General features: G+C 34.9%; 1 protein-coding gene across 3 annotated transcripts in view; it reads left to right on the forward strand.

Annotated features, from left to right (window-relative positions):
• GABRA2 (gamma-aminobutyric acid type A receptor subunit alpha2) overlaps positions 1 to 11,133 on the forward strand; it is a 113,547-nt gene extending 102,414 nt beyond the window's left edge. Inside the window, exons 9-10 of one of the 3 annotated variants that reach the window (XM_040624855.1) lie at positions 4,845 to 5,024; positions 10,752 to 11,133. In XM_040624855.1, coding sequence (XP_040480789.1) covers positions 4,845 to 5,024; positions 10,752 to 11,048 — 477 coding nt within the window. In that variant the 3' untranslated portion in view covers positions 11,049 to 11,133. Of the gene's footprint in view, positions 1 to 4,844; positions 5,025 to 5,212; positions 5,216 to 10,751 lie in introns of all 3 variants that reach the window. The other 2 variants (XM_008701440.1, XM_008701441.1) reach the window with 2 other exon arrangements.
• Positions 11,134 to 15,823: the final 4,690 nt, after the last annotated feature.

Consider the following 15,823-nt stretch of genomic DNA (forward strand, 5'->3'; position numbering starts at 1 on the left):
TTTCATTTTCCATATAATGTACTGCTTTTTCATTGCTATCTATGCAATTACTTTTTTAAGTTATATTAGTTATACATGCACTTTCATACTAACTTTCTTTGAAGATTAAATGCTAGTTATGTTTATAAATGCCAGACATATTTACAAATAAGTCACAAAAGATAAATGGTTTGTGGTATAAATGCTCTGTATATTTATTGATAGATCACTTTTTAATGCTATGAAGGTGCCAGTCAAATTGACATTGTGATTTGGCATATCAAATAAAATACCTTCTCCCTGAACTTGGAAAACAGAGGTACTTACAAATGCAAAACACATTCTTGATAATGCATTCTAAAAGCAATAACCTAGTAGTAATGAATATTGGGTTTAAGTCAAACCACATACCAAATCACACAGAGCAAAGACAAATCTAGGACAAAATCATTGATGTTCCAACATAATCTTTAGGAAAATAATTAATAAGTTCTATATTATTTCAGTTCTAAGTGGTTCAAGTTCATGGTTAAGTTAAAGGAAACATTACATCCAGCATGTTGCTTGTTCTTATTCATTTTTCCATAGCTAGAGGGGCCAAGCACAACGGCAGGCACTTGCTAGCACTTCAGAGTTTTTTGTTGAATTAAAGAATCAATGAGTTTCTCTTATTAAGTCTGGCAATGCAACACCAATGAGAAGACTTCTTTGACTTCACAGAAAAGAGTTTAGAACTTGACAATGGTGAATTTGTCAGTGGGTAGTCAACCCAATTTCTTGATTCAAATGAATTTTGGGAGGTGCTTCCTAAACCTAGCTTGGAAATAACCAGGTCCTTAGAAGTGAATGGAAATCAAGTAGAGTGCCCCAAATTAGCATATCTGCCTTAAAAAAATGCTTCGGTATAATCTACTTTCAGCTATCTCTGCTGTAATTTTCCTTAGATTTAATTTTTAAGTGGAAAAATGATAATTTTCTTGATAAATTTCTTGAATCCACTGCCCATATTGGCATCCTGCTGGTTTTATCAGACAGGTAGAAGTCCTCTGCTTTTGAAGTTGGTATCATAAGCAAATGCAGTTAAATTATCTGTCAATCCAAAGAGCAGATGAAAAGTTCTTAAACATTTGTGAACTGGCAAATATTCTGTTGTCTCATAAGAATAATGTCTCAATGACACGTATCACTAGTATATGTTTGAAAAAAGAAATATGTATTTAACATACAATTTTTATGTAGATTGTACTCTGATGATCTTTAAAGTTAGTTTATGCCAATACATAAATCCACTCAATCCATTTTTCAAGCTGCATTTGAGCCCTCTGTTAAAAGACATAGCCTACCCTGCTTCTGTGATCTCGGACAAGATGTTATAGCACTTTTAGCCTCAGGTGTGAAACTAGATAACAAAACCTTATCATACTAAAAATGTAGTACTGGATCAAATGATTCGATTCCATGTTTTATGCCCTTTCATATATAAAAATATCATCTTGTGAAATTCCCCAAGTTTTTCTGGAACCTTCCCTGATACCCAACATTCTTCCACTGGCCAAAACTAATTCTTCCACTCCTGCTCTTAATCTCTTTCTTTTTTTCTTGTTCTTTTCTCAGCCTTGAACCAACAGTTAGTATTTCTTCTCCTTTCTTCAAAGCCATCTTTTCCTTTTTGACTGCCTCCTTCCTTTCAGTTAAAGAGTATGCTTAATTTACCATGAAACGAAACCAAAACTCTCTCCAGATCCAATGTCCCCATTCAGATTCTATCCTTTTTCTTCATTCAAGCTTTTTTGAAAGCATTTCTTACAATGTCTGTGTTCTTACTTTCAGTTGAATTCTCAGCCCACTGTAATCTGATTTCCTTTCCATTTATTGTCGTGTTAACTGAAGAACACCAATAACCCCCACATATTCAGATCAGGTAATAATTTTTCATTTTTCTCAAGGGATGCCCATTGAACCCATTGAATACTGCTGTGTTTCAGAACTCCATTGCAGGCCCAACCCAGCAGCATTTTCTCTTCTTTCCCTCTTTAAAACAGGCCTTAGAATATCAACTTCTTGCCCTCAGATTCTGGCAGCTGCCTCTATGCATTCTATTCTGAGAGTCTGCCTGAGTTCAGAGTAGATCCAGTCTCCCTAGTATCTGTCCTTGTTTTTCCCTAAAGACAGGCATTTGGCTTTATTTTATTGTTGTTTTTTGTCTTTACTAATCACTATGTGATTCTTACTTTAAAGGTTTTACTGACGATATTTGTGGGGATGTCTGCGACACTAAACACACTGTCCACCCATTTACTGTCCCCAAATAGATAGTCCCTATTCATCCTCAGCACAAGTGTCAGTCTTTAAGAAGCTTCTGAACCTTGTGTCTCCCAAATGATTCGATCTGATTGTAAGTGCATATTGTATCCTGCCATTTTGCATTAGATCCTTTATCGCAGTATGCAATTGCATATTTATGTCTCATTTTCTTCATTGATCATTATAACAATGACCACGTTTATTTCAATAAATCATTTATCCTTGGCCCTTTCACAGGGTCTTGTATATGTTAGATGCTCAATAAATATGGGATGAGGGGCGCCTGGGTGGCTCAGTCGTTAACCGTCTGCCTTTGGCTCAGGGCGTGATCCTGGCATTCTGGGATCAAGTCCCACATCAGGCTCTTCCGCTGGAAGCCTGCTTCTTCCTCTCCCACTCCCCTGCTTGTGTTCCCTCTCTCGCTGGCTGTCTCTATCTCTGTCGAATAAATAAATAAAATCTTTAAAAAAATAAAAATAATAAATAATAAATATGGGATGAATGAATGAAATAGAACCAAATCAATCTACAGCTCATGCCTTTATCGTACCTTCCACACTTATCACCTACAACCACACCCCATACTTCCTTTTAACTGTCAGGATCATATATCAAACCTGTCCCCTAGGCATTTCTATGTGAATACAACATCCCAATCTTTATGTGTCTCTTTTTTTAAAGAAAGAACAAACAAAAATAAAATCTTCTAAATTGACTTTCTATCTTTCCCCTGCCCACATGTATTTATTTACTTATTTTTTATCTATGGCAAAACCTAATCTCACATACCAACAACTTGGAAGTATCCCTTAACATCTAACCTGCCATCAGATGGTACCTGTTTTCCTGTCTCTTTGTCATGAACTATGCCCTCACTATCTCTCATTATTTTGAGTCTCATTATTTCTCCGTGTTCCTAGTCGTCTCCCTCCAGTCTGTCCTCCATACTAGTGCTAGGGTCATCTTTCTGAAACGGGAATCTGATCATTTCATTTTTCAGCTCTTTAAGGAATTGTTGAATTCTTAATGTTAATTGCTGAATTCTTTAATGAATTCTTGAAGCTGCTCAGCTAATATGGCCCAAATATATAGCTTTCTTGTAAGTTTGTTTATATATATGTTGAAAAATAAGGAAAATATCACTGTTATTTATTGTGCACTTACTACTACATGCCTGGGAATATCTCTGTGTTAGAAATGAGAAACTAGGGACACCTGGGTGGCTCAGCTGGTTAAGCGTCTGCCTTCGGCTTGGGTCATGATCCCAGGGTCCTGGGATGGAGCCCCACATCATGCTTGTTGCTCAGTGGGGAGCCTGCTTCTCCCTCTGCTTGCCACTCCCTCTGCTTGAGCTCACACAATTTCTCTTTCTCCCTCTGACAAAAAGAATAAAAATAAATAAAATCTTTAAAAAATAGAAATGAGAAACTATAAGATTGATCACATAAAATTACTTGCTCAGGATCACGTCTAATAAGTGGTGCATCCAAGACTGAACACAGAGCTAAAATCCATGCTCATATTCTTCCTCTAGCCTTTACAAACATCCCCAAATATCCATGCCACTACGCATCTCCGTGACATCAGATGTGCTGATCCCTTTTGCTAAATAGCCCCCTCCTTCCTTCCATAACTGATGAACTCCTATTTACTTCTTAATATCCATCTGATTTTACTTAATATTGAAGCTTTCTAAATGAATGTAATTGCCACCCCCTATTATGTTTTTAGAGTACCCGACACAAATTCCTTTTGTGTAACCTTATTAAATTATACTTTTACTATAAATATTTCTGTTTCCAACAGTAAGCTACATGATCTAAGAGGATAATAGTTTTGTCTTACTCATCATTTTCTCTGCTATTACCTCACCTAACAGTTAGCACATAGTTTATTTGAATTAAATTAAAAATAAATAACTTTAGTCTCTTGAGATTGTTTCCATTTCTAAATCTGAGTCAGTGGTTCTACACTGGCCAGAAAAAGCATACATAGTTCTATGGAAACACACTAGATATTAAATTACTTAAAACACAGACTTAACACATAATATCCAAACTAACATGAAATGTGCCATTGTTTTGTGATTCACGTCATGCCATTCATAGAAAACATCACATTTCAAGGGTTTTATTCATTTATTTGCATTTTTTAACATCTTGCCTTGTTCCAAAAGCATTTCAGTCAGTTTACCAAAAGAACGCATGTACTTAAACTCTTATAAAATAAAACATAAGTAGAAATAAGATATCAGGATGAAAGAAAATAGAATGCAAATATGTCCACCATTTGGGTCAGAACATTAAGAGCTAGAGAAGTTGAGCTTTAAATTCTGAGCTTCTTGTCTACCAGAGTAAGCCATGGGGTAGGGGGGGAGTTATTATCTTTTTTTAATCAAAAAATGGAAGCATAAATTTTCTTAGGGAAAATATTTTCCTACACTGAATTATATAAAACAGTATCTTACGGTTTTAATTTAGGGAAATCTGGGTACTGGTGAAAGTAATGTCAACATTTCCCAATAAACGCAGTAATGAATTTCATATTGATGTTTCTTGTAGTCCCCTTCAATAAAAGCTGAAGGCATTACATTAACATACAACTCAGTGAAGGCAATTCTTCAAGGAGCTAAGCTAATATGGTCCAAGTATATAGCTTTCTCATGGCCCAATTTAATCCAAGGAAAGACTTTAGAGTACTTAGAGAAGTGGATGGACTGTATAACCTTCAAACAATCTTCTGTAAGTATCACTTTTCTCAGTCAGGATGGTTAGCAGACAGTTAACAGCAGCATTATCTGACCAAAGAGCATGTTGTTGCTTTACAATTAATGGGCTTGCTAGTAGCCACAATTGACTAAAAAAGCAACATGGTATATATAGCAAGAGCATAGATACGCCACTTTGGCTACCTTGGGTTTTTTCCAAAGCCTGTCTTATTTAGTGTTACATTTATGAGGTCTCCATTTCCTTATTCTAAGGACAATCTCTGCTATTCTTTCCAATTCTGAAACCATGTGATTATTATTTTTATTTAGATCCCAGGTCACTTTGCTAATAGATGGCTATATTTTAGATAGAGCATTTGCTCAAGTTTTTAACACATTATTTTATCTAACACTCTAAGGTTGCTGAGATTAGTTTGCCCCATGGTGTAAGACATTTTAATTTCTATAATCAGGAATTTTCTAGTCTTGAAATCTTAAATATATATTCAGACATCCTAATGAAGTAATTAACTCAGAATATTCTGAATCCTATAAAATTGTTTAAAAAATAGAAAATTTAATTAGTATGGGCTATATTTCGTTTTCATTCCACTTCAGAAACAGCATCAACAAATTCTATAGCAGCATATTTTACTCTTTTCCCCAAATAATGTGTAAAAATACATAATTTACCTATTTTGTGTTTGGCCATATTTTCCCCCTTCCCACTTATATGAGTCTCAATTATAGCAACACAACTTTCACAAACATGTGGAATGGTAAATTTGAGGACTTTCAAGATAATTACATAGCAGAATTGTAGGACATACTATGGGAATCTAGTTTTTATGAATCTAACAAATGCCTACTCTACAAAATACTTGTTTTATATATGATATATTTTCTAAATATATATTTTTTTGTCACAGTAATCATTCTCATACATATAATTCACTGTAAAGTAAACATTTTGTGAACCTTTTCTGTGTCAGGAACTATGCTAGGAGCTCTGCTTTGCACAGTTTTTGCTTTCAAGGAGCTTACAATCAGTGGAAGAAAAAAATAAGTGAAAAAAGTATACGTGCCATTATTGAGACAAACACTAGGGCATTATGGAAGCACATGGAAGGAGTACTTACTGCAATAAGAAGTGATTTTGAGCTGAGTCAGTATAAAGTGGATCTGAGTAGGGGGTCGGTGTGGGTTGGTTATCAGTTCCTGGCTCAATTGTGGTATCATTTACAGATTAGGGAATGTAGGAAGGTGTACAGAATTAGGTTGGGAGTAAAAGTAACCTGAGTTCATTTCTGGATATTTTATGTTGTAATTACTTATGGCATGTGTAGATAGAGAAGTCTAGTGAAACGTAATGGGTAAGAATTCTGGTGAGAGGTATTATGTCAGTCATCCTTGAATTGGTAACAAAAACCTTAGGCGTTACTTAAAATTAATAGAAAATAGCAGTGTCCATTGGCTTTCATTTCCCCCATTTTCCTTCTGTTTGGTTTCATTCTTCACATTTAATATTGTTTTCTTTACTTACACTTTCTGACTTATATGAAGTGGCCTACCTAAGAGACTTAAAGCAGAAATACAGAATGATAAAATTAGACTATGGGAAATTAGGTAGTGTGAACTATCAGAGCTTGCCTAATTCTCAAAAGAAACAAAAACTTTATATAGGGATATGAACATAAAAAAAAAATCACCTTGTGGCAGTTAGTACTGGTTTGAAAGTTGATGCAACAATAGAGTTCATTGCACTATTTCTCTTCAAGGCTCTGAGGGTCTGAGTGTAAGGTAAGGGTCACATTGAGTAAAGTAACATTAGTCTGGAAGGGTCAAAATCATTGGCCCAAGCACTCAGCCTGCTGATGGTCTGCCTTAATCAGAGGCTTGCATGATACTCAAGGAGGATTTATAACATACGATATCAATTTGGTTCTTTTTAATAGAAGTTAGTAATGAATAGGGCAAGGTAATATCTTCTAGTAATGGCCTAGTGTCTGAATATTTTTTAATACTATCACTAGCACATCTATGTCTTACAAAGAACAGTAATAGAATATATTGTGTGGACTTCTCTGTGTACTCTGCTTTAGCAGATCTAAGAACTGTATGTCAGCTATGAAGTCAATAGGATTTTTTCTCTATATACATGATATTAGTAATTTTAAATAGATAGGAACAATTTGCTTTTCTGTAGATTTGTGACAATTACTTTCAAAAGGGGAGTTATTTTATCCTTTAAAACAAGACTTTGTAAGATCTGAGCCAGAAAGGCTTCACTGGGCTATGTCTAGGAATTGAGAAGGTTTAGCACCAGTGAGGGTGCCCTGTGTTTCATTTAATGAATTGGTAAGAAATTACAGGTGTCCACCACTGGGTTTTGACTAAAGATAGTACTCATGACTGTTGCACTTTTGCTTGCTGTTGGTTCTGAAAATAATCAAGTTTCCAAGTTCCAAGAGGGCATTTGAAGTCAAGCCATCATCTTGTCAGGTACTGAGCTTGCCTCTGAAGTTTATACTTATATTCAGAGATTGAAGCCATACTTTGGGCAACGAAGAAAAAAATATCATGAAATTTTGTTCTTTGTAGTTTAAGTCAATAAAAGTTTCAAACATACGTGAAAATTATTTTGAACACTGCTTATTATAGCATTCACAGAATTGGGATAAAAAAAACCCCACCAACATACAAACATGCAGGGGTGATATTTGGCTGGTACATACGGGCACAGCCCTCTGGGTATTTACAGGTGATACTTGTTCAGATTAGTTAGAGTACCTGTTCTGATTTGTTAGTGCGTCTGCTTCAGAGTTTGTTAAATAATTTTAGCATCACCTGTGGGTTTATATACAATCGAAGGTTATTTGTGTCGGGCAGGAAGGGAGTTGGTAAGAGTCAGTACAGAGTTTCTATGCATAGACTCCTCTTGTAACAAAGGACATTTGCATTTATGTTTCTTTGTCAAAATGTTTGGGACCTACACCATAAATCTTGACTTAACTTAAATGTCCCTCTTCCAAGACACCTTTTTTGAGTTCTTCCATGCAATGTTTATGTCTTCTTCCAAAGATATAAAGTATATTATCTATATATCTTATAAGTCAGCAATCATTGTTTAGCTTGTAATAGAGTTATAACTGTTACTACTCTCAACTAAGAGATTGTGCTTTTCAATGTGGTTTGAATATTCATCTATTCATTTAATTCTCACAGCAGCTCATTGTGGCTTTGGTATAATTATCCCCCTTTTTTCTTACTAGAAGCTGAAGCAGGGAGAGGTTAAGGAACATTCCCAAAGTCCAAATTCTAAGTGCAATTCGATATTATTTTAAATGATATTTAGGTAGAATTGAAATAATGGTAATATAAACATTACATGTTACATACTTTATGGTTTAAGGAGTCTTTTTAGAAGATCCACCTAGTGATATAAACTTCACTTGGAAAAATTTAAGAAAAAGTGTACTCGCAGGTTTCAAATAGCTTCCTCAAAAAGAAAGCCACACAGTATGATGTTTAAGCAGAGGTTTAGAAATCACACACATCTGAGTTTGTGCGCTTTTTCAGCCCCTTAGTAGACAGGAGACCTGCTTATGTCATGAAAGCTCTTTAGCCTCCATTTTAGAATTTGTAACATAAGGTTAACAATAGAACTTACCTCCTATCCAGTAGTGAAGTTTTTTATAAATGACACCCTCAGGCTTAACACTCACCCTGACACATCGTAGTGCTTAAAATGTATTAGCTATATCTGGCTATCAGTTATGTACTTGGGGATGACCCTCCATTTGTAACATGGGAACTGCATGTGTCATTACAGAAGAAAAGCTGTTTTATAGCTTTCATAACGGTAGGCCCTCAGCTCCTTTCCTTCTATACTTCAGCCAGATCTGGAAAAATGCGTCATCAGCAAGGGAAAGAAGAGAGGGAGAAACCCAATGCCAGTGAAGGACAGGAAATCCAGGCTTGTTTTCAGATCCTCCTGGGCTTTCAGAGGCCCTTTCTTATCTCATTTTGCCTGGACATTTTGAGAATTCTTTTTATTTTATTTTATTTTATTTTATTTTATTTTAATTATGTTCAATTAGAATTCTTAATTGAAAATAACTGATATTTGAAATTCTGTTCTAGGCCACTTGGTCCTCTAAATCTGTTGATTTACACTCTTCACAATTTTGGATAATTCATAGCCGGTTCAATTTTGTTTGCATTTAGATAACTAAGAAGACACTTATACTAGTATAGAAATGCAGGTAAATATTATTTATGTTTTCAAGTTCATTAATTCAGCTGCATATTATATGCCTAGCTGGTGGAAAGCATCATGCTAAGTGTTCAGTTGATAATGGTAAACAAGACAGAAGTAGCACCAGGCTTTATTGAACTTCGATTCTAATGAGAAAGGAAGATGTCAGTCAAATAATTACACAACTAAAGAAAGAATTTATACATTTTGAAAAATGCCATGATTGGGGCACCTGGGTTGGCACAGCGGTTAAGCGTCTGCCTTCGGCTCAGGGCGTGATCCCAGCGTTCTGGGATCGAGCCCCACATCAGGCTCCTCCGCTATGAGCCTGCTTCTTCCTCTCCCACTCCCCCTGCTTGTGTTCCCTCTCTCACTGGCTGTCTCTGTCTCTGTCAAATAAATAAATAAAATCTTTTAAAAAAAAAAAAAAGAAAAGAAAAATGCCATGATGGAAGTAATCTGAATACTGTGGAGAGTGCAGATGGCCAAAAAGATTGCACTAGATGGAGTGGTGAGGAAGGTCTTTTTGAGGACCAACACTAAGCCAAGACCAAAGTATGAGAGGGGATTGATGACATGAAAAACAGGATGGAGGGAAGGCATTCCAGGCTAGGAAGTAGCATGGCAAAAGGCATCAAACAAAGAAGTATTCTTGAAAACTGAAATTATTTCATGGGATTGGTATATAATTAATGAAGTAAAGAAGCCATGGTAAGAACTACTGATTTTATTCTCAATTCCATGAGATAGTATTTAAGAGATTTAAGCTGAGGAGTGACATGATCCCATTGATGTCTTAAAAAAAAATCCCTGTGGCTGTAGTGTGTCTAATGATTGGACAAGGTCAAGTGAAGCTGGGAGAGCACAAAGCATGTTGTTTGGTCCAGGCAGAAGATAATTGTGAGTCAGATTTGAGTGGGTGGGGATTATGAGGAGAAACAGGTTATGGATGAGCTAGGCAAAAAAGGGAAGTTTGTATTTTATCTTTGTTCCATATTTTTAATATTTATTTCACTGCCAACTGTATATGCTTAGTTTCCTATCATATGAGTAAAGCGTTTGACAAGGAAGAGAGAAATCCTATTTTCTAGTTAAAGACGTTAAATTTCTTTCCTCAGAACTTGAGGTCATACATTGTAGATGATCATTCTTGTTAAAATATTTCTACATTTCATTTATTCATTCTATCATCGATTCAACAAATATTTGAATAACTTATAAGAGTCAAAATTTTGCATCATTTATTAAATGTGTGGTTTTGATTATTTGTTTTCCATGTAAACAACAACAAAAAATGGTTCTCCGGGAAAATGGTATCATTGATTTTACTGTGGGGCTTTCCTCATGGTTTCAGGACTCCTTTTATTTATTTACTAAATTTCATCTTTATAATGGATAATGATGTTTATCAAGATACTTTTCTTCGTAATTTGAACTGGAGTTTGGAAAATGTTAAGTGGCAGACTCAACCCACATTCTGTTAATTCTTGTATTTTTCAATAGAAAAAAGAAAAGGCCTCTGTCATGATACAGAACAATGCTTATGCGGTGGCTGTTGCCAATTATGCCCCGAATCTTTCAAAAGACCCAGTTCTCTCTACCATCTCCAAGAGCGCAACCACGCCAGAACCCAATAAGAAGCCGGAAAACAAGCCAGCGGAAGCCAAGAAAACCTTCAACAGTGTTAGCAAAATTGACAGAATGTCTAGAATAGTTTTCCCAGTTTTGTTTGGTACATTTAATTTAGTTTACTGGGCTACGTATTTAAACAGAGAACCTGTATTAGGGGTCAGTCCTTGAATCTAGACACAAGTTATCTTTGGGATGTATAGCAACATAGAACTTTGTTTGTTTTGCTATGTACAGTCTGACTAATAACTGCTAATTTGTGAACCAACATGTACAGTGTGTATCTAGCTCTAGAGCTCACCAGTAGACCTCTAACGGAGACACGCATTTGCTCACTCGTGGAACTGCAGGCAGAAAGCACCCCCTACCCAAAGAGCCATTGCCTTTTTTAAAGATTTACTCTAGGAACTCGTTTAAAGTGGGTTTCATGTGACCTGATCTGTTTCCTACTAGTGATGAAAATGGGGATCCTATACCACACTTGATGAACTCTTTTGATTTAGGTCTTAAATAGGACTCTTTTTTACTGTTGCCTAACTATAACGTAAGATAACACTGTCATTCCAGACAAATTCTTCTAAATCACAGAACCTCCTATCTGCGACATCAGTTCCCTTCATGAGTGCTCAGAATCCCTGCTAGTGTAATTGGAAGCTTAGCACACATCCGAAGAAAACTAGAGATCTGAAATCAGCTTTTAATTACTCTGTATAGTATCTATAGCAACATATTACCGCATGACAAGTTCAAATAATTACAAGTCACTCCTGACAGGATGTTAATTATGCCTAGAATTTAATAACTATCAGAATGTCATGGTCATTACATTTTAGCATCAGAGTTTATTGGGGAGTAATAATTGAAATCCTATAGATTATTTTAATCATTGGAAACTACCTTAAATTAAAAAAAAAAAAAAGACAAATGTGTCTTACTCTTTCCAGGTATGTGTTGTATTGAAATTGATCAGCTAAATTTTCTTGGTGCTGGAGACTGGAAAAAAGCATCCAGTTTGGCTGCTGTGGAGCAACATTCATATTGGATTAGAAAATTGTGCCAAAAACTCCCACCGATGAGAATTTATAGGTGTCCCAGAGTATAGATGAGCACTTACATGATTCTCTTCTTTCCTGTTTACTGCAAATTCTGCCTTAAGGCTTCTTGTCATCAGGACTCAGAAGCCACTAATTACAATGGAAAGGGCAGTTCGTTGGCACATTTTTCTGTCTTGAAGCAGCGCTTTCAGATAAGAATTAATGTAAATCTGCTTTTGTAAATTGAAACTTTAAATTTCACTGACTCAAATTTACAACAGCTTTATATACCAGAAGAGGTTTTGGTAAGAGTTGAACCTTTTTAAACAGAAACTTTAAAGCATCACCAACAGATTGTGGATTAGTTCACCTGCACACACGCAGACACACACACACACATTAACTAAATTACACACACACACACACAAATAGCTAAATTAGAAACCACAGTTTTCAATTTTATATAATTACTAATGATTAATGGGCAAAATTCATTTTTCTTCTAATATTTAAAATATACTCTCTATGCCCCTGAAATGTGTTAATAGAAGTTAACAATTGTGTCTCATGCCTAGATTTAGCATTTTTGGCAAACCCAAAATCCTTTTGACTCACATCCACATTAGCAGTTATTAGTTGACTTTTACTAATAGATACACCTTTATGATGGTGTTTTTGTAGAAACATAAGTAGTCAAATAGTGGCATTTCTTGCAGTTTTGTACAGTATTTCAGTATAGTGCATAAATAAGTATGTTCATAAAATCAAATAAAAGGAGTATCTTATGGAAATAAGCAAAATCACAACAAAAATTGCTATTCCTTTGCCTCGTTTAATTTTTTTTCATCTTCTTTGTTTTAGTGTGATTCTATTATGTGCTTTGCATGACTGTATTAATACCAAGGTCACAAATGCATCTTATTAACAGAATTTGCCATGAAGACAGCTTTGACATTAAAAATTCCCTCACAAAAGGTAATCCATAATTCTTAATAAAATTGTTACATCAGCTAATAAATGTAGTTCTTTAATTCCCTTCCAATAACAGCTCCTTTGTCATCTAAATAGTTTTAACGTATGCACTTTGTTCATACATTGAAATGGAAGCGATCCTATTTTCCTACACATTTAAATGTAACCTAGATCTTCGGTAGAGCTTAGGAAAGTGTACAAGAGACTAAGAAAGTGCACCATGCTTGAGGGCAAGCAGTAAAAATGCTTTGTAGGGTAGGCATTATTAGACACTCTAAAAATACTGTTCTTGTAAGTTCTGCATTTCCCCCTTCATGTCTGACTATAAATTATAAATTTATAAATATGTACATATGTAAAAAATAGTTGTAAATAGCAGTTTCTCTGTGACAGCAGAAAAGACTCATCTTTACCTTTGACAAAGGGCTGCACCTACATTGATGGCACAAGTTTTATTAACATTTATGGTAGATTGGCCAGAACAGTTATTCTTATTGTTGTCCTTATTTTTAGTTTTAATTGCCAAAACCTTATTTGAGCTTAATAACATCCCAACAGTTCAGATTTTCTGATAATGTAGATCAGGATTTTCTATTATTTCTCTACGTTGCTATATTTTTTTTAATGCACTTCTTAATCTTTTAAGGTTTAGATAAATCAAAGGGAGCTTTTGGTCTTGCCGGAGAGAGGGAGGATGTTCCATCGAAAATGATTTTAAATTATAGAACTATAGTGATTACAGTCATTCTCCCTTCCAGAAACCATTGTAAAGTTGCAAAATAAAAGTGACATGAATTTATTAAAATGAGACCAATTTTTCAGGAAATACATTTTTAATATACTAACAGAAGTCTCTTTGGCCCATAATATGATGCCTATTTTATGCAGTTGTACATTGACAAAAAGAGCTATGGTCTGTAAAAAATGTAGATAACAACCTGTGCATATACAGAGATAGAGTCTCATTATTGTAGAGCTGCTGCTCTGATTTAGCTAATATTTATTCAACAGATATTTTTTTACCTCCTACTATGTGCCATACCGTGGGGATGGTGTTAATAACACTCATATCACACTCACAGAATTTATTTGAAAATTAAAGTGCACCTTCTTCTAAAGACTTAAGATCAAAGGCTAAATGGAACATGTGAATTAATTTAGCACTAAGAGTTGTTCTAATGAGCTATAAGTTCATGAGTGTGTTAAGGTAGTGGCTGTTTTGTTTTTTCCTCCTATTCATGTTCCTATTTCTTTAATACAAAAATGGAACAAATATAACCATTTTGTAATGATTTTAAACGTCAGTGATTTTTAAAATGCCAATGTTACTGTTTAGCAATCTTCAGGGATCTCTCGAATTTATCTCAGGTTTGGATAAGTGATCCCCTTGAGTGACATTTCCAATTTTTTTCTTATATATTTCATAGTTTATTTTAAAAGAGCACAGATGCTGTTATTTCACTCATATTTTTCTTTGTGTATACATATATATGTGTGTGTATATATGCATATACACATATGTATATGATGAAATCCAATATTTAATTATGATGTGGTTCTTTTTATATTCCTGGCTAAGGGAACTGAATTCTGCCATGGTATCATAGATTCTAGATGGGCGTCAAAGCTCTGTGGATTCTGTCACTAATGTACTTTGGCGTGGCCTGTCATCATTTCAATGGGAGGACAAGGGAAGTAAGTCAAGTCGCCTTCAGCAAAGTCATAGTTCTTCAGCATCTATTAAGATTTTTTCCAAATGCTCCATTCTTGATGCCTCAGACAATGCCTGTGAAACACTGAAATGTTTATTATTTAACTTGAAATCTGAGACCATATTAATAGGCTTATTAATATTAATAGGTTTACCAAACACCAAACTGTATAGGTTGTTCCTGTCGTCAGTCTTCTGACATTCTCACAGGCATCTGCATATTTTTGAAGCAACTTGCAAAATTTTTTCTTATAAAAAGATTCAGAATTTCAAGGGAATCTAGCTGACCCATTGCTACCCTGTAGTGCATTTATTAACTTTTTAAAGAAATTTAAATTCAATTAATTAACATCTAGTGTATTATTAGTTGCAGAGGTACAGTTCAGTGATTCGTCAGTTGCATATAACACCCAGTGCTCATTGCATCAAGTGCCCTCTTTAATGCCCATCACCTAGTTACCCCATCCCCTCACTCTCCTCCCCTCCAGCGACCCTCAGTTTCCTATGATTAAGAGTCTCTTATGGTTTGTCTCCCTCTCTGATTTCATCTTGTTTTATATTTCCCTTCCTTCCCCACGATCCTGTTTTGTTTCTTAAGTTCCACATATGAGTGAAATCATATAATTGTCTTTCTCTGATTGACTTATTTCACTCAGCATAGAGCCCTCCAGTTCCATCCAGTTGTTGCAAATGGCAAGATTTAAATAAAAAGATTCAGAATTTCAAGGGAATCAAGCTGACCCATTGCTACCTTGTAGTGAACTTATTTTTCTTTTAATTGAGGTTTCATGGGCACCTTGGGTTTTCCTCTTATTAATTCACAGTATATAGAAGCATACCATTTAAACTGAGGAGGGCTGTGGTTAATTTTAATATCCATGCTTGGAAACCAGAGACACTGTATCAAAATTACTCATAACAGTATGGACAAGACAAGGTATAATCTTTTTTCTTTATTGAATTCATGCTTTAAAAGATGAAATTCAGTATTTAATGACATTTTTAATATTAATAATCTTTTGTAACCAGCATTTATATAAAAGATACTAATATTTTCCATTGGTGTAATCACTCATATTTTCATCAAATTCAAAAACAAATTTAGGACAGGGAAAGAAATATCAAAGACAAAAACCCACTAGAGAAAAATGAGGCTGTTGCTAATTAAACCTACTGAAGCATTTTCCTTTTTTACTCCCAAGAAAAGGGAGAAATTAAGTATGCATAAG

The sequence above is a fragment of the Ursus maritimus genome, unplaced genomic scaffold, assembly GCF_017311325.1.
Source record: "Ursus maritimus isolate PB19 unplaced genomic scaffold, ASM1731132v1 scaffold_8, whole genome shotgun sequence".
NCBI lineage: Eukaryota > Metazoa > Chordata > Mammalia > Carnivora > Ursidae > Ursus > Ursus maritimus.